Source organism: Phalacrocorax aristotelis, chromosome 7 (genome assembly GCF_949628215.1).
Source record: "Phalacrocorax aristotelis chromosome 7, bGulAri2.1, whole genome shotgun sequence".
NCBI classification, from domain to species: domain Eukaryota; kingdom Metazoa; phylum Chordata; class Aves; order Suliformes; family Phalacrocoracidae; genus Phalacrocorax; species Phalacrocorax aristotelis.
Window position 1 is genome coordinate 24720986 of NC_134282.1, and position 26737 is coordinate 24747722.

Sequence of the window (26737 nt, forward strand, 5' to 3'; positions counted from 1 at the left end):
TCCAGCATTTATCTAGCGTTATTAATGCTGCTTCAGTGCCTACCCAGAACACATTGAGATGAACTGAGGATGTGAGACAACCACATTCCCAAAGGCAGGAAGCATTAAAGCTTAAACACTGAAATGCTTCAGATACCAGGTAAGAGAAATCAGTCTTAAGACAGCTAAACCCAGAGGAGCCTGCAGTAACAGTGCAGCCCCAGTGACTGAAGAGAGCAATCACCTTTAGAAACAAGAGAATCCACCCCCACAGAAAATAACCAAGGAATTGGTTTTCTTTACTTCATATGACTTCAATCCCAGTGAAAACACAACTGTGAGATGCTTTTATATTGTCCTGCTTGAATGGTAGCAGGAACTCTGCTCATTAGAGCTCCTCATACTTGGCTCATCATTACAGCTGCCCATGCTTGGTTCGTCTCTGCTGCACGTTCATCTGCAGTAAGTGCTCCTTCTCAGAGCTGGAGGAACTCTTCCGTTAGCAGCAATAACCATGGGCCCTGGAAAATCAGACATCTATTTGAACACAAAATACATATACAATGAGGGCCACAGGCCACATAGCGGCTCTGAAGCAAGGGGTGACACTTCTACCCCCAGGTACTGTGATTCCCCACAGCACTTGCTTTGAAGGCAGGGCACAGTGACTGTCCTCAGCTTCTCCAAAGAGCTGGAGGGGACATACCTTGTGCTCTGCCACTGTGTTTGTGTGCAGTGGACATTTGTCCAAAACCAGTCACTTACCTGATGGACAGACACGCTAAGGATTTTTCTAGGTGAAAACAAAGCTGCTGAGAGCTTTTTGGTTTTTTCCCTCTAGCTCCAATATTTTTCAGCAGGTGCTTCAAAACCTCAGAAGTGAAGTGTTCAAGCATTTGCAGTTAGGGAAGCTAAGTTTTGCACCACACTTTCACCCTGCAGGAGAGCAGTGAGCAGCAATGCCCTGTGGGCTGAGCTGCACTTTCCTTCTTCCCAGAGCACAGTCACCCCATCAGCAACAGAAGCCATGTTTTCCTCCTCTGCTGGCTCTTCATGATACTCTATCACAGGACTGCAGGGCCAGCCCAGGCCCTTGCTGTGCTACCTACCAGGCAGCATTTCTGTCCATCCTATTCTCTGCCCCATCACTGCCCTCGTTTCACCCCATGACCATCTAACCTGCAGGGAAAGTGTGCTGTGGGAAAAAGAAGGGAGAAATTTGCCCCCAGAAGCAAGTTATTTTATCACCAGGCAAAACAAGAATTAACAAGGAGGCTCAGCAAATGAGTGAACCCCACCTACCTCTTTCTACAGAAGCACCCCTCACAGCAGTCCTTGAAGCACTGGTTAAAGTCCCCCTAAGTCAGCAAGGCAAATGCAAATTACCTCTCATTAGCAGTTGGCTTGGGAGAACACCCTCTTGCCCATCAATCCTCAGCCTAATGGCTGGTCTTCTAGGTTTGGTGGTGAAAAACATCACAAAAATTCAGGTTGGGCAGTGAGACTCACTGCCTCACCCTTATAGGAGGACTGTGACTGACCTCCCCTGCACCCAAAGGGGCTCCCACTTGCTCTTCAAGCTCAGACAACTACAGGTAGATCTGCAGGGCACTGAAAGGAGAGCAAATCACTAACGTGGAGCGTGGAGACGTTTCAAGTCTCATACAGCTCTATCCCACACACCACAGGTTTTCCACAATAGCAGCCAGGTTTCAGTGGCTGCTGAAATACTGTACCTGAGTACAATATACTGTACCTGAGTGTCCTGGAAGATAAAACAGACACAACCACATTATCAGCTCTCTGCATTCACAAAGAGGGCTCCCTCTTCTCTAGCAGAAGAGGTTTTAGCACTCCACACAGAGGAGCCCAAGAGCCTTCTCTGAGACATCCTGCAGTTGCAAAGGCCTGACTTAAGAGTGCATGAGCACAGAGCTGCTACACAGATATACTTAGCTGTGATCACATACACTAGCACTAATTCCATTAATTTGCTTTTCAAACATACCATCTTGGAGCACAGCTATTGCCTGTGCTCTTTGGGAGACCAGTGCAGAGCCTCCCACTCCCCTGGAAGAGGGGGCACCAGGACACTTTCCTCATGGCTGTCAGCAGCCATCATGTCTGGGCTTTGCCATGTGCCGGGACTGACCCTGCCTGCCTGGACACCCCGAGGACACTCTGGACAGTCTTGGGTGAACGTATCCTGAGGCTCCTATTCTGCTAATATTTGATTTTGTAGATAGAAATCACAAGTTTGAGAAAACCTCTACTCTCAATGAGAAGAATGTGCTATCATTACAGTCATTACTGATTAAAGCATCAAAGAAAGAAGCAGGAGGGGAACCAAACCAGTGTGAACATAAGTGGTGCTGCAAGGTTTTAATATTAATTCTCACTGATAGATGTGCTATGCAGATTAATAATTCCAAAGGACATGCTTCCTTTGAACTGTAAATATTCTCTGCTTTACACAATTAAAGGCCCCAAAGCCTAGAAGCACACTGTGTTACAGAAAACTCAACAGGAGGACAAGATGATGCTTAGAACTCAGAAACCTCCAAGCAGCGCTGCACTGCGCCTGCACTTGGTAGTTGAGCTTTTGCAAGCATCAACCACGATGAATTATTTTAATAATCTGATATTTAAAATGAATAATTGACCCCTTTCAGTGATTACAAGACCTCTCCTACAGTTATGGAGCCCTCTGTGTTTATAAAGGCAAGTGAGGAACTGAATTTAGATTTAAACTTTAATCTTAAATCAATCATGTGGTGCACCCTTGTGAGGGCAGAGGTGAGTGCAAAAGGATGCTGTGAGCACTCTGAGGGCACACCAGAGCCACAGAGCTCTCTCTGTTACATATTACTCATCTGGCACCTTCCAAGCCCTCTGAGACATGAAAAAAATTACTATAGCAGAGGTGAAAGACATCAGCACAGTGGATGAAAATTGATTTCTTCTCGTCTCTCTCCCCTCTTGCCTCACTATAAGCTTTGGCAGAGGTCTGCATTAATACTGGAAACCACAGCTTCTAGAAAGCAATCAGTAATGGTGGGGCCAGGTCGCTCTGCCTGCGTAATGAAGGTCCCTGCAGGGGCTGTGTGATCCCCTTCCACTGGGACACAGCCCAAGACCACCTTCTTTTGGTTACAGCCAGCTTTAAGTGCTTTTAGCCAAATTTCCACAGTATCATTCTTGTTAATACACTTACCATGGGAGATTTTCCACAGTCTTCATTTATTAGAAAAAAAAGATGATTTGCAGAGGCAAAACTTCACCCAACTCTTAGAGCTGGGCAGCACCACAAGCACAGCCCAAGGGCCAAAAGTTTATTTGGACCCACCAAAAGGGAGCTGTTAGTGTCCCCTCCATATGAACATGCAAACTTGGGATATTCTGGCATAAACCCAACTCATTAAGGTATATGAACATATACTGTGTTTAAGGTTGAAGTTGAGTGCTTTTAAATACAATTTGATGCATAAGCATTAGTGGGATTCAGGAGCACAAGATGTTCTGCCCATCATGAACGGTCATAACATTTGTCATCTGATTCCCTTCCCCTGTAGCACAGCCAAGTGAAGTGGAAGTCTACAGCACTCCAAAAGCAATGAGATGCTCAGGTCAGCCCAAACTGTGTCTCAATAATGGAGGGAGTGAAAGGTAAAACAGCATAGGAAAAAGGCAGGGAAAAAGGAAATGTTTGGCTTGGAAAATAGATCGCTTATGTGAACTGTTATCAAGCTTCAACAATAAAAAATGTATTCATCTGGTTGAAGATTTCTTTGCATTTTCACATGCCCTCAGAAGAGAGCGTTTCATTTCTTAGCTGCGTAAACATTCACTCTTGAATTTCTACTTGGGCAAGTGGGCACAGGGGCAGCATAGGTGACACTAGAAACCTTGAGCAGGGAAAGCAGAGCACCTCCTAAGTGAATCCAAACACAAGGCTCAGCTCCTCAGGCTACATCTCTTTTGCAAAAAAAGGACGGAATTCTGGTTGAAATTAATTAGTGGTTTGAGACAAAAGTGATTTCTTACAGATGTTTTTTGTCCTCCCTGTGCATAAGGTGTTCCATTATCCATAAAATTACACTTAGTCCAAGGCAAGAAACCAAGTGCCAAAGAATGCTATGGTTATGGAAGAAATGTGCAACTGCTACTGCAAAGGTCTTTACAGCCCTTCACCCGCCACCTGCAGGCACACTTCCGTCCTTCCTGGAAATGCTGAGGAAAGTTTCCCAACCTTAAGAATAACTGCATTTTTTTCCCCTGAAACTAATACCAACTATTTTAAATCAGTTTCCATCTCTGCTCCCCACTGCTAGCTCAGTTGTGCTCGGGCTGCTCAGGAGCCAGAAGAGCCTCCCAGTTTCACCAAAGGCAGAATGGGGAAGCTCTGCGTGTCCCTGCAGAAGGTGGTGGTGCATTTTCTGTGACTTTCAGAGACCTGATAAACCTCTTCCATTTCACAGGTTCTACAGGGAATTACACACACCCAAAGGACTAGCATACAGAAATATATATCTAAAAAAGGCACTGAAGAGCTTAGTAATTACCCTCTTGCACACACAAAAGACCTGGACCCCAACAAGCTGAGACCTTGCTTAGGTGGTGTTGCACAAGGGGCACTAGAAAAGGTTTGTCTTTGACTCAGATGAAGGAATTTGTGGTTTTGTCATCTGGACAATGATACTACTAGATCTCATGATATGTTAATTTACTAGATCTAGACCAGGTAAGCAGGGAATCTGGGGTGCAGGAGTTTCCAAGTGACAAACCAGCATTGTTGCTGCTTTCTGTCTCAAGTAATTTTAAGCCCTGCCTCCAGCTTTGCTCTTCCCCATCTCTCCCTGTGCTGTGCTATAGTCTGACCTGCTGCGTTCAAGACTGTTACATTGATGTAAAATCTGTTTTGTGGAGTAAAAGCACAAGGTCTGCCAGGAGCAAAGCACTCATCTCATGGATGAGCATTAAAACAGAAATATAATATGAAGTTGGCAACTTGCTTTTCTCACTCTTGTTTTCATGACAAGGCACTCAATGCATGGGAATTTTTAAAAAGCCTAAACTTTGAATCAAAGATTATATGAAAATATTTTCGTTATGAATGAGGGTAACATGTTTCTAGGTTTTATGACTGCAGTGAGAAACTTTTAAGCATAATTCAAAGACTCAGATGTTAGGAGGGATATAAAAAAACTTCCTTAAAAATAAAATCTAACTTGATCTTGCAACATTTCTGGATGGTAGTATCAGCCATTTATTTTCCTTGATAAATATCGGTATTTCCTCTCCAAGCAAAACTTTTTTCTTATTAGGAGAGACCACGAGCTGCTGTTAAACCAGCCACCGTATCACTGCTCACTGTTTCAGAGCTTCAAGGAAGTTCTCATTAAGCCCCAACAATAGATTCCGAGGCTAACTTCTTTCCTTTCTGTAAGCACCCTGTTGACTTACTGTTTGAATCTTTCTGCTGGGTTTCCATTTCTTTTTGCTCAGCCTTTGCTGAGAGAGCCCATGCTTGGGAGGCGGGCTATTCTCACGCCAAGAGGTCTCATGGACTCTGGAACTCCTGTCCCCACTCACCAGGCTCCCTCGGCAGCCTGCTTTGTGCACAGGATGTCATTTTAAGCACCTCATAGCCCTTTCCAGGCAACAGACAGATGTATGCATGTGCCTGCCCATAGATCTCCTGACCTGAGTTACAAGCATCAATCAAGGACAGCACAGTAACACTTCAAAGGGTTGAGTTTCCCCTGAAGCTTCCAACATACCTACTGCAAACCCACTACTTACATTTATCAATTCTTAAAAGTAGGGCATAAGCTGATGTGCAGGGACCATTAGGAAGTCTCACATCCACTTTAGAAGAAATTGGGTTGACCTTTAATGCACAGGCAATGCAATCTATTTGCAACTTTATTAGGTTATAGTCTGGTTCTCTGGTATGTATTCAAGTAACTGCAGCCATTTATTCAGCAGAGCAGAGTATAACTGGGTATATCTGATTCATAGCTCTCAGGCACTATTTCTTGATGGACAGGCAGTGATGTCTGAAGGTGGTTCAGCTGCTGCCACAGCTCAGGGGTGTCTGTGCTGCCTGTTTTCGGGAAATACAGCAGTTTTGCTCACATAAGCCAGGGGCCTCAGCTGGTGTGCTCAGGCCATCACACACACAGTTTGGTTGAGTGTTTTTCCCCTCTATCTCAAGCATCATCCTTCCAGTCCCGTGAGTGTCCTTGTCAACTCTCCAAGCTCTAAATATTACGGTGGTTTCACAAAAAACAAGAGAAAACAGTCAGTCACTCAGCTGATATTCTCAGATCATCCTGGGGATTGAGGAATTAATCCCAGTGGCAGCTTTGTGGCTAAACATCCCAGGCAGACGTGGATATACTCAGCTGTGCTCTCCGTTCCTGGATGTAACCGAGCAATTCCCATATCCAGTGCTGAAAATGCATATTTTACTTTCCTAGCAAGGTGATGACTGTTATTTCTGTACAGTATGTGTCAGCAATATCAACCAGGAATCTGCTGTGTCCACGGTGATCTCTATTTAAACCTGTTTTTATTGCATTAGTCTCTCATCCATGTCCTTCTTTCTGTGACATTAAGCGCCACATCACACAAATGCTGTATTTGTGAGCATTTGCGCTCCTACACTAGGAAGACAGATGTGTAAGTTCCCAATAAAGATCAATGACAAAAAAGAGACAAATTAATCACTTCTGCAGGCTGAATCACTATCTACAGGTGCTTCTCTGTAGTAGAAAATGTAAAGTAACATAGCTATTAAATGATAGATCTCAGCATAGGGATTGCCCTTCTCCTGCATTCATGGCCACCTCCACCATGGATCCTGTCTAATAGCAGAAGTTAATACATAGCACAGCCAGATCATGGTTTATAATGTCCTAGGCAGAGTCAAACAGCCAGCGTAACAAGCTCCTACAGCATCCAGCAAACCCCTGAAGTCATGGGTTGCACTAAGAGAGTGCATATTCCATCAGCTCGTATAGAAATACCTATATAATGTATGGGATTAAATACTTCATTGGCCCCAGTGTTTGGCATCTTTGTGATCAAGCTTCAGCTGAGTTTTAGCGGGAAAGGGCACAGTGAAGATCATTACGGTAAGCTCTCAGACAAAAAGGACAGCTTACATGCAAAATGAATGCACAGTAACATTTCCAGTACATTAGCCTTCTTTCTGCTCACGTAAGTTGTCATGGAATGTGACTCCAGCCCATCGGGAAACTATCTTTTCACTACTCAGCAATAGTTCCCAATGCCCGCCTTTGCTGCCTGCCCACGGCAGGACTGAATGCTGAACAGAGCCCAGGAGAAACGTGGTCAGGACCTTAACTGGGTATGGCACATGTTTGCAGAGATTCCCAACTCTTCTAGACCTTTTTGTTAGTTTTCCATGTAAAAATTAACACCTATGGAAAACACGTGAAAACATCATTGTAAGAGCAAGATGTGACCAGGGCCTCCAGCTACACTGGAGATGAAGCTCCCTAATCCTGCTAACTCGGTACACTGAACCACACATGCAACATATGGAACAAGTGACACAGAGGCATCATCAATTTTAGAAAACTGAAAAGATCATTTTTAGGAGAAACAGAGAATCGAATTCCAGCAAAGAAAATACTTAAAAAGTGTAATACATGATACAAGTTTGCCTGAGAAGGGTGCGTTGTGCTGGTAGAACATGCACCATTGGAAGCACCCACTAGCTTCACATCAGTGTTCAACCCAGTGACAAAAAGCAGCTGTTCCTCCCTGTTTAGCTGTGCGTCATGCTGCATCAGGATATTCAGAAAGAAATGTGGAGACCATGCATTACACCAGCTGCCCTGTGACCTGAGCTCTGGAAAAGGTTATTAAATGGGAAATACCTCCCGAGTCCTCCTCTCACACCCAGCCTCAGACCAGATTGATTTTGATCTGGAAAACATCCAGAAAACATTTGTCTTCTCTGACCTTACCTGAAGGAAGAGGAAAGGGTTGTTGCGTTGCCTTTTCTAAAATCAATAGGAATCAATGCAAGAAAAAAAGGAGCTTTCATTTTCCTCAAGGTGTGCCACTCCCAAACCATCACCCACCACCTACCCCAGGTGTCTCCTGGCATGCAAGGGCGGGCAGGAGGGTCTCAGGAAGGCACAAAGAAACTGGCATTTTTTTGTGGGGATAAAGGACCCTGGCAGCCGGCTGCCAATGCCTTTCAGTGGCTCTTCCCAGGAGCCTAAAAATCAAGCGCACATGATGCAAAATGCAACTCTTCTTTCATCCCCATCCCTGTACTCATGTGCCCCAATCCCGCTGTTTCTACTTCATCATACAGCCTGACATCTTGTAAAGTTTTATACCAAGTTGTGGCAGACTTTCAAAAAACCTGAACACAGGCAAGATGTCATACCGAATTCATATCAACTCTGTGAAATACAATGCAAGAAGATAAATGTGAGCTTTCTATCTGAGATGTTGGTGAATAAATCTGAGCTACTGATGCCTGTGGTGTCTCTGAGTGAAATATTCACCTCTCACTAATGGAAGTATTTTGATTAACAACTTTATTTGCCTAGTGGCAAATACCACCTTTTTTCTTTTAAATCACAGACAAATATCATAAAAGATTTTATTTGCACGTTAACAGGATATTTATAAAGTACTTGGTAGTTGAGTTCCCTCAGCAGGCAATTACAGATGTGTTCTACTTTTTGAACAGTTTTGATTTGGTTTTTTGATTAGTCTCAAGGTGATTTCCAGCACTAAAATACATCCCGCTGGATTCCCCATAAAACTGCTTGTAATAGTTAGTTTCTCATGTTTACTGCAGCACTTCGCAGGCAACAACCAGTAAAAGGTTCAATTTTCAAAACATACTGAAAACTAGGAAACAAGGGTGAGGCATAAGACAGCAGTATTTGTATACAGCATGATGTACTTACGAGTACACGTGAGTCTGAAGTCCAGAGAAGGAGCCTCTTGTAAATCAGTTTAATTCAGCTGCTGACTTTCCAATGGATTCAGGGAAGAAAGTTCTCTCAAACCCTTGTTCTTCATGTTCTGGCCTGTCTCCTGTCCTGCCTCACTGGCCCCTAGGTTCAGAGCATTTTGTCCTTGGCTGGGCGCATCACTACTGGTAGGACTTTTGCTTTGACCCTACTTTTCTCCCCTTAGAAACCTCAGGTGCAGATACCCAGGCACCAGGGCTATTTCTCCTCAACTGGGATTTGACTGCCGTGTCATTTTCAGTCTTCGACCCCTCACAGCCTCTCAAATGGAAACTGTGAGCTGAGGCAAGGTAGAGACTAAAGAAGCTGTGCAGATCTGGGGTCACGTTTCCACCCCTGCTGCTGCCTGCTCAGGAGGATGCCAGAGACTTCGCACAGTAGCACGGGGGGAAAGACAGACCCTCCCATGATGACTTGTGTCTGTTTGACTGCTCTGAAATGCCCTGGCTGACCCAAGTTTGCATTCCCTGAAACACACACAGTATTAGCTCACATTTATTAAGCCAACACACTCCTCAGGTAGATTCTGTCTTGTACAGTCAGGAGGCTGTCAGGATTTCTGGAGAGGAAAATTGTTCACTAGATAAAATAGACATGAAGAATAGAAAAAGCTTTATAAGGCCATCTACCCTCTCCTCTGTGACCCACTCTGCGCAAAGATTTCTCCTTTCTTTTTCCTGAACCAGTGAAAATGGGCCCTATAACTCCTTCTTGCTTTGTGCCCCTTACAGTACTGTTTGTATTTGCTTTTCTTTCATCCTCCTGCTGCTAACTAGTCCCTAGGGCTCAAAAAGCACATTTTTTTCTTGGTGGACTTGGTTGTACTTTGTCTGAAAAGTTCCCAGAAATGGCCAAACTAGAAAATATACCCTCCCTTAATCAACACGTGGGATTTCTGCAAATAGTGTCAACTGCACCGGAGAGGGAAGCTGATGTGTGCAACTTCCCTGCCGGGCTGGAGACAGCTGGGTTTCACCAAAGCCCTTCCCCCCACTCAGGGAGGGGGAGGACCATGTGCTGGTCCCAGCTGTAGTCCCACACCTGGCAGGGGGAAACTCATGATCCAGCACAGGAAGGGTTTCAAAATCATGAAACCTTCCCCTTTCCCCTCCCAGTAGGCTACTTTTTTTTATGCAAGCTAAGAAAATGCAACGCTGCTCACAAGAAAAAATGTCAAGGTGATGCACAGTGCACAACGCACAGGAGCTTGGGTAGATCCTTGTGCAGGGACAGAGAATAAAAGTTCAGAAGAGGAGGGAGGATGAATGAAGATCCACAGAGAACAGAGAGCATCAGCGCTAGTCTAGTCCCTCAACCATCCTCCACTCCATCAGCACTAGGTCAGCCACATTTCATTGATCTTTGCATTTCTGGTATTACAGCTGGTGGATAACTTGTTTCTCTGAGTCCAGAAAATCCTCCACTTGAAATGATTTTTTGAAGTTGTTAGGAAGCACAGATAGTAAGTCACTCACTCTCTCCTGAAACCAAATGATGATGGCAAAGGATTGATTTGAAGTCTGGCAGTAACTCTGGGTGTTTTTAGTGGGCATAGGAAATTCCCAGGGAGTAAAAAGTTTCCGTGACACTGTCCATCAGCCCTGCTCACTAACAGCTCGGGGGAGTACATTGCTTTCTCTGCTCATGCTCAGCCTCCTTCAGAACTCCCTGACTTCTTCCCTGCAACTTCAACAATTTTTTCACTTCTCCTTTATTATTTACTTTTAAAAACATATTCTCTCATGAAACTGTCTAAAACATTGAAGAGATATTACCATCCCAAACAGACCAACAGCTGCTAGTGCTTCACTGTGCTTACTACCGTGCTAAGGCTTGCTCCCGTGCCCAGGAGCAGCACAGCCTGAGCCAAGCTTATAATCTGCAGCAGCATGACCTGTTGATCCCAGTACCCAGGGGAGAGATTGAAGTCTTGAGCTAACTGGTAACTGCCATCTCAGCTCAAATCTTGTTGCAGAGACATGAAGAAGTCTGGCTCACTCACCACTCACCAGCTTGCTCCGCACCTGACCCATTCCCATGGCCAGAGTCTCCACCCCGCAAAGATAACTGTGCACCACTTCAAACACATGCAACCCCAGTTAAATCAAGAGAGACAGTTTAAAAATCACAGACTAATCTTAATATGTTCATGGGCTGGAAGGATCGCTTTATGAAACAACACATACTGTGTGGAGGAGTTATCTCTTCTACAGATGCTTTCTTAATTAATCTTTTTACTAAATAGATTACTTACAGGCAGCAGGTAGACGCAAATTAAATAGCATTTATCCATGTCAAATACATCCCTTAAGTTCACCATAAAATTTTACTACTAGGGTTAGGTATGTACTTCGGTTTGTATTTTTTTTCCTAAGTGTCACTTGGTTTTCAGTGCCCAGTTAGTAATTTAGCAGTGATCAGTGTTCAGGTTTCTATATTCAGTACAGACCACCAAGAAGTCAATACTATGAGATTCACTACACTTGAGAGAAGACAGTAGAAGCACCTCAGATCACAAAATGCTGATACAGGTTGTTTCAATGTTTCACACACGTGTGAAATCCTTCATATTAAACATCTGAGCTTTTGTGCTAACAGTGACAGCTTTGCTCCCTGAACAGAAGCTCACTGCTCCTCTGACTTGTGTGCGAGCACAAGGGCTGTACCCACCTCTGTGCAAGGGACCCACACCAAGCGGCTGCCCAGAGGCTGCCCTACAAGCAGCAGAGCCACAGAAACACAGGCTCCGCCTCATGGCAGTGCCCAGGGAGGGGTCTTTGGTGGATTATAAGATCCTTCAGCTTACTCTGCTGTTTCTTTCTAGTTCTCCCACCTCTTTCCAGCTGCCTCTCTTCATAAAACTCATCTGGAAAAGTGGCATTGCTAATTCCTCTGTTAGATCTGGCTCCAAAACTAGTTCAAAAGCGAGCTGTGTGCAGAGAGGAAGGATGGACAGAGCAGGATAAAGTGACATTTATTCCTCAGCAAGCCATGCAAAAAAAAAACCAACCCCAAAATCAAAACAACCCCGAACCACACAAGATAATCAAACAAGTTAACCTGTGTTGTCTCATGTTATATTTCAGCACAACAACTCAGTGCTCCCTCCATCTCTTCTCCACCGCCCTCTCCATCACATCCACGTTCTCACACAGCCTTGTCTTATTATCTAACATTGCAGGTCAATGTTTTTCATATCCCTAAATTAAGTTCCACAACTATGGTCACAAGAGGAACTCCCAGGAACTACTGTGTTTTGTTCATGCAGCACTCAAACCGCTGGTGTTTACTTATATGTAGTTTTTAGACGTCTGACCTTTTTGGCTGCTGAATCATCTAACTGGTCTCGGAAGCTTTATTCCTGTTTTGAGATTTGAGATGGGGGTTTTCTTGACCCGAGTAACTGCCAGCTGCCCCTGGGATAGCAGCTAGCTATGCCGATGAGCATCAGAGCACCCTCTAGCTAGGAGCCAGCCCAGCTATCGGCAAAAGAGGCTCTTGCAGGAAAACCCACCTGTCAGCAGCAATCCAGCACCCAGGGAGTTACAGCCGGTATGGTACCATGAGACCTGCACCAGAATCATCCCCTTGCCCTTATACCCAAACCGGGGTGTTTTTCTCTGGCAGCATCCCTGCTGCCTTTTTGATTTGCAAAATATTCATGGGGCATTTCGCAAACTCAGGGCTGAGAAAAGACAGGGAGAAGCACTGCATCCATGGCTGCACCCATCCTCCCAGGGGTCTGGGGGGAGCACACAGGAGTGCCAGGCAGACTTATTTATGGTGCAAACAGGAGATGCTGGTCACCCAGATAACCATGTTCAACACCGACAGCATTCCTGATGCTATGGAAATCTATAGGAGATACCTTGATAACTGATGCAGCTTTTATTTCACTATAATTTCATGGTATTCCTAAAAGAATTCTATGTCCAGGCTTCCCATCCTACTTTGGTAAATGTTCAGAAATCTCTGATCAGGCTGGATAAAATCAGAGAGCAGGCCAGATAAAATAACATTCACATCAAGCAAATGTCTCCAGGCAAGGGGTAGGTGAAGATTAAACAGATAAAAGACACTCTCAGGCTGTAACAGGAATTTCCTGGGGATTAAGCAACTATAGAAAGATGGCTGATAAGGGCCTCACACACCCATGTGACTTTGACTATGAGGGGAAGGGGGGGGAAAGCAAAACCCAGAAAAAGAGACAATATTCCCCACAAGTTTTCAAGCTGCTTAATATTTCAGTGCTCAGTGGTGAGAGGCTGATGAAAAAAATGATAATTGTTTTTATTACAAAGAAAGTCTTTAATTCCTGAGAAATTTCAGTTTCTCATTAAAAACGTAATTTCAGCTGATGCAAAAATTGTGTGAAACTTTTAAAAAGTAATTTTCCCCAGCAAGCAAGTCTGCTGACAAAAAAGCTGCATGATTTTGTACTTGGCTGTTGATAGCAAGAGTTGTCAGAGCTTGTCGCTATCAGCTGTGTTGTACAGAGAATTATCATTAAAGTCAGTTAGAACCCTTGATCCTAGAGAGATCAGCTATCAGGATTTGACTCTGCAGTTGTAGGGAGGCCATGCAGACAATCTGTAAAATCCAAAATATGTATTTCTTCTGCTACAGACAGTTTCCTTAACTTCATGCAACAGACTCCCTCCACTCTCAGATGCACAGTATGTTTTGCCATGCAGCTGAAAAAATCCCTTGAATACTGGATGTTGAACCCCATCTGAGAGCTTAAACCAAGCACATTACACAACTTTTCATCTTTTCCCTGGTCAAACACAAATCAAACCAGCCAATATCGCTTTCTTTGGCAATTCAATTAGCTCAATCCCTACCATGCTTTTAGTAACAGGATATATCAATACCGTGACCACAGGCTAGCACAAGTGATCTGTCAGTGCTCCCTAAAATCTCTGTGCCGCAGCAAACCGACCATGTTTGTGTCCAAGCACGCAGTCAGCTCAGTCAGGTAACAGGCTCCTACAAACCTGAAAACAGGCTTAAAAGCATTTAGCCCTTTCTATTATCTATATTGCTTTATAGTCAGTAATATTTGCATTAAATAAAAACACAGGACAACTGTTACGGGCCTGACCAAAAACTTAATTTCTGGCTCTCTCCCCACCATACTACTTTTTAGTAAAGGGACAATGAAAATATAAATTGATCTAAAAAATGAATTTAAAACCCCAACTGCCCCCAGATAAATACAGCATCCAATCTGCAAGCAGGCAAAATGCACTGTCTGGATTTTAGCACTTCACCTGTCCCCTGTAGTGCTGAAATACTGCAGTGGTGCTAACACTGCCTTCATGAAACACTGACTTTATTATTCTTTCATTGATGTGCCTGGTTTGTGTGCCCAGATGAAGGGAAAATGCAGGGAACTCTGTCCCCCAGCTCCTGCTCCCCAGGACAGCATCCCACCTTAGCTTATAGAGACCTTGACCTCAGCATGAACTCCCACTGAGCGCAAGCACGTGTTTTTTCTACAAAACAATTAAACTTCTACTAGAAAATATTATTATATCCATGTTTTTTTTTCAGGACTGTTCCAGGAACTTAAATGAATATAAAGACCATAAGATGAAGCCTGTCATATAAAAAGTGAAAAGAATAAAATTCCGGCTAACTTGCTGTTCCCTACGTGCATGTGATAGTTTTACAGGTGCTTTTTGGCACTTCTGAGATGTAAAAAAGCCACCACGAACTCCAGCAAGAAGTCCTCACCCAGGTCCTGCCATGTGCTGCAGCAGGCGCAGGGTGACACAGGCCCCACAGCGGCTGCCTCGGCCGGGCAGCCCTGGCTGAAAGCCCGGACCCTGCTGGGAACCCACACCCACCTCTGGAAGAGACCCCAACAGCTAAAACAGCTGCGCTGGTGGCTCACTACAGCGCCTGACCCAGGCTGCTGGGCTAACGTCACAGGCTGCCACTGTGTTTGGTGCATTTGAGTCCAGACGTGAGAGTTTTGCCAAATAACCTCAGTTTGCAGCATTGTTTCTAATGAAGAATTGCCTGTCTGCTTCCTCAGAGGTCGGCTTCACCAATAAGCCATTTCCCTGTTTCTCAAAGACTCTTCCCTAATCAAACACTGGGAGTTTTATGGGAGTTTTGGAAGAAAATAAAAAACACAGATGCCTCTAGAAAAATGTTTTTAAAAAACCCCAAGCCCCCATGTTCTAAAGACTTTCTGCCAAAGATCAACCAAACAAAAACCCCAAACCCAACAACAATGAAACAGAGATCCAGAGCACCTTGCTGCAGAGTAACTCCGAGAAACTATCTGCATGTAAAGAGGGAAACAGGTTATGCTCCAGCAGGGAAACTATCAACTTGCAGATAGTCTCTCTCTGGTTTGGATTATACTGTACCTTATACAAACCTGAATTGATTATGAAGAACTGCAGCTATGAATTAAAGCTCTACTAAAATTTGAAGTGCATATATTGGATACGATTCAAAGTATAGAAATTGCAGCTGAAGCTTGAGAAACCAAGTATTTTAGGGATTTTTAAAAAAATTATTAGCTTACAAAGTTATTGTACCAAAGAATAATTTCCTCTTAACATCCAGCAAACAAACAACTCTCTGAATACGCAGCACTCAGCTGGGTAAAGCCCTCACCTCTGGAAATCTGCCCATTTATGTTAAGACAAAAGCAAGAGTGATTCCAGCTCTTTTTAGAAGTGTGATTATCTGAGTATTTGTGGAGCCAAAAGGCCCGGGCCAGTCAGTGCAGGCTGTGAGCAGTGCAGCTGCATTCATTTTTACCAGATGAAACCCTGCGGCATTAAGGAGCAGCATGTACAGTGTATTTTTACCCAGAATAGTCGCAGTTGGGGACCTTCTACAGGATCTTCTTCCTGGACCATATTTGGGAACTGACGTGACAGATGGTATCTTCTACAAACAGAAAAGTGTTGGAAAGATGCAGAAGTACAGCTGGAGGAAGAATTAAAAAAAAATAAACACAAAACAACCTTCTTCCTCATTAACTCTGAGCACAATCCCAATATTTTGACAGTATTTGTCATCCCAAGTGGGAAGGAAAATGTGAAGTAGCACCATTCTGTGGAGAATTGCTTTTCAAATCCGAAACTACATGGAAATGCCATTTTTCAGATTTGCTTCACACTGAAGTGCATCCACACCACTGCCAAGGTAGCTGTCAAAAACTGGTATCACAGCGCTTCGTGTGTGTTGTGTTAGCCAAGACAAAACCAGGAAATGCAGAGGTCTGGGTGAATGAATAATGTGGGAAAAAAGTTAACTGGATTTTTTTGATCACTGCATGAGTTGGATCCATTTCAAATTGCCCATGTTAGATCTTTCCCTATACGTATGTCATGTATCACATTCAGGAATAAGCGAACCATGAAGGACTTAGCACAGTCTCCAGCTGCAGCTGCCCTGCAGTGAGGATGCAGGAATCTGCCTGTAATTCTTTCCTGGAAGTAAAAACATCTATCCCCAGATCAGACCGTCAACAACCTTAAAATCAAGTATTGCATTTAAGAGTGAGCTGTACTGAGAAATGACTGCCACAAAACCTTCACAGGATCTGCAGATTCCCCAGCAGCCCATGCTGGATGTCTCTAAACAGCCCCAAAGATGATGCAAGCCCCTGCATCTCCACTTCCACCACTGAGTCTGCCAAATGCACTCAAATCAATCAAAAGCCACTCCCATTCAAAGGTCTTAAACCTTCAATTTTACCAGCAAATACTTGAAGCCCTTGACGTGCCCTCTTGGAGTCAGAGGGCATTTGCCAGCAGGAGGGCTGGCACAGCAGAGCACTACTATGTCCTTCAGACTGGTTTCCATCTCTACCTCCTTACCACCATGGAGTACTCTGTGCACATTGCTACAAGAGTCTTTGTTTCAAATAGATATTTTTGGTTTTTTACAGGTGGTCGTAAGCTGACGTTTCCTTCCAGGGATGCAGGTTTATTTTTTCCTTGCAATGTTATCAAAAGCCTTCTCATATTCTCACTCACTACTGCACAATCTGCTAGGTCTTTTTTTTATTCCTAAACCACAATTGTTGTAATAACCTAAATAACACCAGATATTTTTCAATACAGAAGCTGAACCCATGAAGTGAGGCTTTTACTGAGGTGGATGAAATCAAAGCAACGGATGCCCTTATTGCTAATGAATACACCACACCAACTATTTATTCCCAAGCACACACTTTTAAAGGGTGCTTTGTTATTTTCAGATTACAAAGCACACCAGAAATTTTTCAGTTCATCTTTTCCTTTCCCCAATATTGTGCCTGGGTGGATTATTCAATTTTAACATGTATGTCTACACTAGCACTAATTCCGCAACTATATGACTCGTGATTTTCATATATGCAAGAATCTGTTCTGTCTTCTTTCAGGATACAAATTCAGCTTTGGTAGATGCCTTTTCAGGTGTTAAATAGTGTGTGGCTTGTGATGCATATTTATGTTTTCAATACAAATTGCTAGTTTTTGTTCCATTAACCCTGTAACCTGTGGCAAACACCACCTGCAACTCTGCTCCAGCAAGAGGCTTGTAACTGCACCAATGCTGTTTGGAAACACGCAAGACATTGTAGCTGTAAATAAAAAGATTCTCATGCTACACCTTGCTAGCCTTATCTCCTATGTGCAAACAGAACAGTTTGGTCTCTCCATACTTTCAGAGATAAACAGTTTTGACAGAAAACTTGAGGCTAAATTTTGCAGTAGCAATTAGTAGCGGGAATAGGAACTTGAGAAAATGGATTGCCACGGCTCAGCATAATCCAGAAAGAATAACCATAAAAACGGTATATCCCCAAAAGGTTTCTAATCCTTCCTAAACATTTGGGAGCCTTCAGTTTTCTTCCAGGGCAAGGAGTTTGTCAAACCTTAGGCAAAAATAATTTCCCATTGCTTCGTGCAATAACAGCAGCAATAACAAAAATCCACTTTCAGAAAAGGATTTAGCTTTCTCTGTCTACACTTAGCATCCACCTGGCTGGAGAGCAGCTCTGTGGAAAGGGACCTGGGCTTCCTGGTGGACAGGAAGCTCAGCATGAACTGACCGTGTGCTGCTGCAGCCAAAAGGCCAACAGGATGCTGGGTTGCATCAAAAAGGGCATCACCAGCAGAGATAAAGAAGTCATTATCCTGCTCTACTCAGCGCTTGTCAGGCCACACCTGGAGTACTGTGTACAGTTCTGGTCCCTGCTATACAAAAAGGATGTGGACAGGCTGGAAGGGGTCCAGAGAAGGGCCACCAAGACAATCAAAGGACAGGGAAGCCTGCCATATGAGGATAGGCTGGGAGAGCTGGGTTTGTTCAGCCTTGAGAAAAGGAGGCTCAGAGGGGATCTCATCACCACGTACCAGTAGTTAAGGGGCAGCTACAAAGAAGACAGAGACTCCCTTTTTACAAGGAGTCACATGGAGAGGACAAGGGGGAATGGACACAAGTTGCTCTTGGGGAGATTCCGATTGGACACCAGAGGGAAATTTTTCACATTGAGGACAGTCAACCATTGGAATAATCTCCCCAGGGAAGTGGTTGACTCGGCCATGTTGGACGCCTTCAAGAGTCATCTGGACAGGGTGCTGGGCCATCTTGTCTAGACTGCACCCTTCCCAGAAAGGTTGGACTGGATGATCCCTGAGGTGCCTTCCAACCTGTGATTCTGTGTGTTTCTGTGATTAATGTAGCCTACCATAGAAATTATATTTAGCCTTGCAATAGGAGGTAGTGCCACAGATATGGAACGAGCAGCACGGGAGACTAGTTAGCACAGGCAGGTACGATCCAGGTTAACAGCAGGTCCAAGAGGCTTTAGCACTGAGAGGTACAGAAAGGTTTTGTTGTGCACACACCCCTTCAGCAGAAAACGCATTAAGCACATAATCCAGTCACCATGCAAATTGTTCTTTCAAGGATGCTTGCTTTGCCCTTCATGGTTTTCAAGTGCACAGGAAGGGAAGGGCCATGCTGGGCTTTCAACGCTGCTGATCAGAGTGGTTTAACTGACCAGCTGCAGGCTGTGCCCAGCACCCGTACTTCTGAGTATGGTAGTTTTATGTTGAAGCAGCACAAGAAACCCAGCAGGAGTCCAGCTTCACACATCAAAGTGTTCAGGCGCATAATTCACTACCATAGCCTTCCCAAAATTCCCAATATGTGACACTAGAGGGACAGCAGCTGCACTTTATTTATGCTGCTAATAGTTGCATTTGGGATACTTCAACCAATTTGCTGGATAATACAATCTAGGTGGTATCAATTTTACTAAAAACAAAACAACAACAACAACAAAAAACCAAAAAAAACCAAAAAAAACCCCCAACCAAAAACCCACAAAAACCACCACAAGCACAACAACACAAAACCAAACAGAAAAACCCCAGATTACAACTTACACCTCTAAAGTGAGGGGTGAGTTTCTCCTTGAAAAGGAGGTACAGATCCCATTTTTTTCAACAAGTACACAGCCCTATACTTTCTGATATTTATGAGGAACTCATCATTTGATTTCAGCAAGTAAATTTGCTGTCCGCAATGGCTGTCATTAAAAGAGCTGATCATTTCATAACAATTTACCTGGAAGTTTTTCAAGATCAAGCATCGTAACAAGCAGTTTTGTGGGGTGTTCAACAAGCAGTCAAGCATTCAGCCTTCTCTTATCTTCTCTTCAGCACCTCCAAAATCTGAAAAATAACTAAGCGACTGAAAATTTGCTCCTAGTACTATTTTACATCCCTTTTTGTGATATGGAAACACTCGTAGCTTTGAAAGTAGGCATTTCACTGCATGCAGAAACAATCCTTTGTAAACCCCTAGGATGTCCCAAAAGACTTTACATAGTATTTGGATGTAAATCTAAGAATCAAGCTAAACTGAACAAGAGGAAATTAATATAAAACAATTCCAAGTAGCCCCATTTTCTTTAGCAATCTCCTTAGCATCAGCCAAGAATAACAAAGGATGATTATAGTACCTATCTACAGCACAAACACCATGTTTGCAGCATGTACACACATGAGCCTTGCACTGACCCATGGGATACATCAGACATCACCCACCAGAGGCATAAACAATGTCATACTCATTAGAGAAAAAGCTTGTAAATACTCTCTCCTTTAATATCTGGATTGAGTGTTGGCCCATTTCAGGATGAAACAGTGCCTGACCTAAAGTCTTTTTAGTTGATGGGAATTTTCTCACGGCTTGCTTCAGGTCCAGTCTGAAACTTCTTTAAGCAAATCAGTTCTGTCACCCTCTCCCTCACCTTGAATTAAACATAAATACCATCTTAGCTTTAAAAGACCTAGGTCTCATGTTAGAAGAAAAAGAAGCATAAGTCCTTTGGGAGAAGAACAAAGACCTGCAGGAGATGCAGGGAGGTAACTCCCAAGGAAATTTGCTTTTACTGGTCGTGTTCAAGAGGGGACAGGCAGCACTCACTCTTGAGTTATTCTGCAGAGTTCACAGCAATAAGCAGCAGGGCAGTTTTGGTCAGTGCAGGAATAAGACAGGACCACACCCAGAAAGGTAGAGAGCTGGTGTACAAGTTATTTTTACATAGTGCAGTGACAGTGGAGAACTATATTTAGCATGCTTAACATTTACTTCAGTTGCTACAGTGACTGATTTTGTCTTCTACTTAGGATAGATGGCTATTTTTTCCTACAGGCCTTAGAGAACATCACCCCAAAAAAGTGGCACTCTCTGGTCACACAGCTGGTAACCAAAATAACACACAGCTCCCCAAAAATGTTTCTAAGTTTATTGGGTTTTTTCTACCATATAAGAAAATTTGATAGCAGATGGACAAATTACAGCAGAACGACACCATTTTCATAGAAGGAAAGAGGAGGCAGCATTAAATGCTGTTGCTCTATATGTAATTTTACTTTAAAATACATGATCAGTTTTATGTACTTTGCCAGAAGGCTAGATGCACATACAGGTGTGAACCCTCTGTCTCTTGCATAAAGTGTAAGTTATCAGTTGTGGTTTAAACAAAAAAGGAACACATTAGCAGCAACATTGAGACTACCAGTGAAATTCGTCACAAAGATGATAGAGACTGAGAGCTTCCCCCGGTCTTTCCACAGGATTTTCCAATTGTAAGTGGAGCAGAAGGTGTCGTGTAGACAGTTTTTAATTACAATGGTGGTTTTAATCATAATGTGCAATGTGTGTTCCCCAGCAGGGAGGAAGGCTATTTCTTGCAGGGCAAAAAGTAAAGATGAGGCAGTTTTAAGCCATCAAAGCCCTTCACTTAAAAGCTGCTTCTGGTTGGCAGAGAGGTTCCACGTTACAGGACACTGGGGCCTTGGACCTCCCTGCTCAGAGACACAGAGGGAAATCGATCTGAGTTAACTAAGAGGCACAGATTTAAAGTGAATTGGTTAATCTGCATTAAGATGCTTGAATTCTGAGTAAGTAGCCTTTATTCCACTTTAAGAGAAAATTAAGCTGAAGTAAATTACAGTATAGCGAAACTATTTGAAATCCAAGTCCACACGAGGGTTTAACACAAGTTAAAACAATCTACTTTCAAAAAGTTAATTCAGATCAACTTTCCGGAATATCCTCATATAGCCGTAAGTCCTCCAAAGAGCAAACACTGGATTGTTGACAGAGTCAGTCCCTACCCTGCCAATGCCTGGATCCAGCCCTTAGCATCCTCTCTTTAATCTGCAAAATGCACCACAGCTCTGGCTGTCAAAGGGCAAGTATCCAGCATAGACCTCTGCTCTTGCCAGCTCATTCCCATGCCTCCCATGAGGTGAACACCATTGTATTTATTTGGTTTTGATATTCAACAGAAGCTGCAGGGGAGTGTCAACAAGGTGCCTGGAAGTGGGACCACTGCGAGCAGAGAGGGCTGGGCTGAGCAGGGGAAGTGCTCGCCCCCACAGCTCTGCACTGGCTCCGGTACTGTGTACCCCCACCCCACAGCTGTACCAGCAACACACCGATACTGACACTGGCACATGGGTGGGAAGAAAGCTCCTGCCACAGGGCTGGCCTCCTCCAGCCACTAGAGATGCTCCAGACCTTGAAGCCTTAATGAGGCACCACCACAGATTTGTTGATGGCTTCTGTACAAGGCAGCGTGACCCAGCTGCACGCCTACAGTACGCTAAGCCACAGCTATAACCACAGACAAAAACAAAGCCAAAGATGTTAACAAGCTCAAACGATGCCTGTTACTACATTCTAATGGCAGTGCATTTGCCATGTCACACTTGATGCTGCTAAAAGATGAGACTTCTCATTGCTTTCAGTCCCACAGCAGCCAGCGTTACACACAATAACCATGCTTTCATCAAATAAATCAAAGCCTACTGCTCTTGCCTAATGAACCCTTGCAAAATACCTCCCAGGTATGAGATTTAAAAGCCTGGAGTGCTTTTGAAGGCAAAGACATTGAACAAAGCTCCACTGATGAGGGTTCATTCAAGTGTCACACTTATGATATAAATGTATGAAAATGCACTAAGTGCCAGCCACAAACACTCTTAGCAGCAGTTGCTGTGATCCAAGAAGAAAAACATCCTTACAAAGGAGACACGGGAGGAATGAATACAGAGATCCTATTTCACTCACTCCAAATTATCAGCTGACACAGTTACACAGACCAAACTGGATGAACAATGGAGCAAGAATTTCAGTATCTATTAAAAGAAAGATGTAAAATAAAAGATAGAAGGGAATTAAAGTCAAAGTGCACACAGTCCCATTTAATCATAAAAACTGGAAATAGATTGATACAAGCATTATATGACCAACTACCTGCCTTTGCTTTGGGGAGCTGCCCGGGTTTGGTAATTCATTCACATCAAACTGGAGCGACTCCTACACAGAGGAAAAAGATCCTATCTTGCACATCTACACAACCCAAATAGAGTTGGTAACTTGATGTATTCCCGCATAACGCCTTCTAGAATGACCTTATCATAACAGAAACCAGGGAGGAAACAACTGTGTACACCAAGTAAGTCAGGTATGAAAACTGACCTCTCCAAAATGAGTTGTTCTTGGTCTGTGATGATGTATGTGGCCTCCTCCTAACTTTTTAGGACCATGCCAGCTGCAGAAGATCTTCACTCAGGAAATAACCCAGCAGCCCAGTTTTCAAAAGGCACAGATTTTGGGATACTGGAGTTTCTTGGTATCTCTGACCCCAGTCCCACACACATACATAGTTTCGCTTGAAGGCTTTTGAGTAGTTCCCTCAGCTTCAGTACGGTCAGTCTAAGTTAAGAAGCTGCATTAAGTCTGTGCAGAATACAGCCTGTTCAGTGAACTCTACATTTGACTATAAAAAAATGAAGGACTTGGGTTCCTGGCTAGTCTCCCTAAGTGAAATTCTCAGGCCTGCTCTACAGAAGAAGTCCCTCTGGACCTCTGAAGAGCCAACCAGTCAATAAATAGTCCATGAGAAACATCTTAAAGTTTAAAATTAGCATGAAAGGCACTGAGATCTCAAATATCTCAGCAGAAAGTTTCACAATCTTTTTCCATGGTAAGACCTATAATAACCTCTCCACAGCTGCTCCCCACAGGGCCCTTCCCTCAGCTGAGGGTCTCCACTCCTGGCAGCGCCCTGCCATAGCACAGACAACAGCAGCAGTGTGCTTAGGCTAAAATAAGATTCCCAACTCAGTTGCAGATACGAGGTGTCAAGGTTCAAGTGACCCCTCAGTGCACGATATAGGGAATAGTGGGTACTCTTTAGTCACATCAGAGTCTTCCATTGCAAAAAACCCAACATCAATCATGGTTTTTATCTGGAAATGGTAAACTTACAACTGCAATACAAATGAGGTAGAGGAAAACAGAAAAAAAAAGCCAAGATAACTCACTTATAAATTTAGCAAATAACAAAAAAATTTCCTTCCATTTCAAAAGTAGAAAATGTCTTGTAATAACAGTTTTATTTTTAGTATAAATAAAGATGAGAGGTTTAGGATCCTCCCAATAGGATGATCATGTCTTATAAGAAGCTTTTATGACTTATATAAGCCCATTTGTTCCTGAGCTGGTAAAATCATCCCCATTACTATTTAACTCTTTTGGCTGCTGTTAAACCTGTGTCCAAGCACCCCAGGAGGCAGTTAGGAAGCAGTTTCATTAGACTTTAAACTGCTGCAAACCTTTACAGCGGGATTTCAGACACCCATGAAAACCTAACCCAGGCTCAAAAGTAGCAAGGAAAAAAAAGTCTTCAGGCATTTGACCTTTGAGAACAAGGGCTTAGCTGTTTTTAACACCTCCAAATAAGCATGCTTGAGGGAAAGCTAATGGTGGCTGTAGGCAACTGCCTATGGACTACCAACAAAAGCACTGAAAAAAATGTCAAGCAGGTTAAATTTCATCAACACTTACTTGGAGCTTGGTGACAATACAGTGATGTCTGCTGAAGGACTCAATTTTTTATACCCCTGTTAATAATCTCAGGAACCATATAAGAAATAAAAGAAATATAAGAAGCACTCTACTGCTACTAGAGGCCCCTGGATTTTAACAAGCATTTGATTAACCAATATAACAAAAGCTGTTGCTTTCCTTCAACCGTTAAGAACAAGCCTCTTTAAAAATAAATGGAACTGCACTGATAAAGCAATTACAAGCCAAAGCCACTCCATTTGTCAGAGTCAGCTATGGTAAACTTAGATAAAACCTGTTTAATCCGAACATGGGAACACATTCAGTTATAAATACCAGAATAAACCCATAAGGTTAATCTACATAACACCTTAATGGCAAATACAGCCTCATCTGATTGGCACTTACTGAAGCAGAAAATAGGAAGAATTTTTTTATCAAGGCTTATCCTAAAACTTACTATTGGGTTTAGGCTTTGACCATGAAAGGAAAATGCCTACCAGATGGCCCCATGCTTGCCTGGTTTCCAAGAGCCTCCACTCATGCTGGGTGGAGTTGGACTTCTCCACTGAACGTGCTCAGATTTGGTCTTCAGTACAGTATTAAAAGCCATGCACTTGACTTGCCATGTTCCCCAAGAGCAGCAAGGCATTCATTAATGCTGCTTTCATCTGAAGGCAGACTTCTCTAACAACTGCAGAAAAAGGCAGGAGAAACCCTATAGTGAGCCATCACCACGTAAGGTATCCCTATAGGATGTTTCTTCTTAATTCCTGTTTACCAGGCATTGCCGTTCTTCCTGAACCAAAAGCGAATAAAAAAAGGCTTGGAATAAAATAATTCAAGTCTTAATATATTCTCATTATCCAGATAATTTTCCACCTCTTCTTTCAGTGCAGCTAATTTTCAGTGGAAAAGTCTTTCTGTTCGATCAAGTTGAAGTCTCTCACTGTACTAAATGAAATTCATGCTTCTACTGCAAAGCATGAAAAAGGAGGGCAATTGTGCCCACATTAGCCTTCTCATCATAACATTTGATAGCTGGATCTGTACAAATCCATTACAAAACCCACATCTTTTACAATTAGCTGGTTATTCGATCGAACATATGTAAGATACATCTAAAAAGAGTATCATTAGATACAAAAGGTCTAAGGAAAATATAAGAATGTTTGAGAGCATGCGGTTAGGACAACTAACACTCCAAGGTTTCTTTATTATCAGAATTATCTAACACAGCACAGTACTTTATCATAAAATAATTTCACTTTACAAAAAAACATTGAAGATGACAAATTGAAAATATGTTTATGGAACAAAGGAAGATTGATTAATCAAAGCAACAGTAAGAGCTCCATTCAACCTTACTTCTACATATTGTTCTTAGTATCATTTGCCTGAAGAGATAATGACTTTCCATTAAAAAAAAAACAAACAAAAAACCACAATGACACACTAGTAAATCAATGAGAATAAAATTTATAAGACAGGCTTTTCAGTACCAAAATATCTGTAGCTGAGTCTGTAACTACTAATGAAATTAGGAGCACTGGCTCCTGGTTTGGTGCCACAAACTAGCTCAGCAACATCAGTGATTCACTGCTCCTGGAGAGGGGCACTTGCCCCTTGCTTCATTGCTGGCCAAGACCCTGCACCGCAGTGCTGCTGTACGCTTCTATGGGAGAACTTATCTTGGGCCGCATATCTCCGGGACACAGGGCTCTACCCACCCTGGGGACAGTGATGCACAGACATCAATATGATGGATGCAAAATGTCCATTTATTTAGCTGCGTCACACGCTTAGATAGCTCTTGCGCTTCCTGTTCCTGCCACTCCTATGGGGAGGAGTCTATCTTTCCGTCACATCCCGTGATCTTCCAGTCGCCGATCCCTGTCTATTCCCCTACACCACAGTATCATGCAGCACACAGCTGCCTGATGTGGACATCTGTATCAAGGCTGTTCATCACTGTACAAATTTCCAAGCCCCTCTCAGCGGGAAACGCCTCTATCTATTCAGCCTTCCATCTGATACCAAACTAGAGGTGACATTTACCCCCACATTGCATCAGAAAGTTGTTCATTAACCTGGAAGGTTGTAGACATGTCTGATGAACAGGCAAATGCATTTCCAAGAAAAGAGAGGGGATGTTTATTTCAGTTGTACTTCTTCAAGTTTGCTTCCAGGTAAGAATGAAGTAATAAAGACATAGGGGATAGAGGAAATCCATCTAGACCTGCTGGAACAGATCAGAAGAGTGAAGCGGTTACAGAAACCAACAAGCTCTGCAAGGTTTTGTTTCTCTTGAATGGGTGCAACCCAATGAAGGGACC

At 43.3% G+C, this 26737-nt stretch overlaps 1 protein-coding gene across 1 annotated transcript in view; it reads right to left on the reverse strand.

The window, feature by feature from the left end:
- Positions 1–273: 273 nt before the first annotated feature.
- ST6GAL1 (ST6 beta-galactoside alpha-2,6-sialyltransferase 1) overlaps positions 274–26737 on the reverse strand; it is an 86845-nt gene continuing 60381 nt past the window's right edge. Inside the window, exon 7 of the mRNA XM_075099319.1 lies at positions 274–500. Within this exon, the coding sequence (XP_074955420.1) occupies positions 433–500 (68 nt within the window). The 3' untranslated portion in view covers positions 274–432. The remainder of the gene's footprint in view (positions 501–26737) is intronic.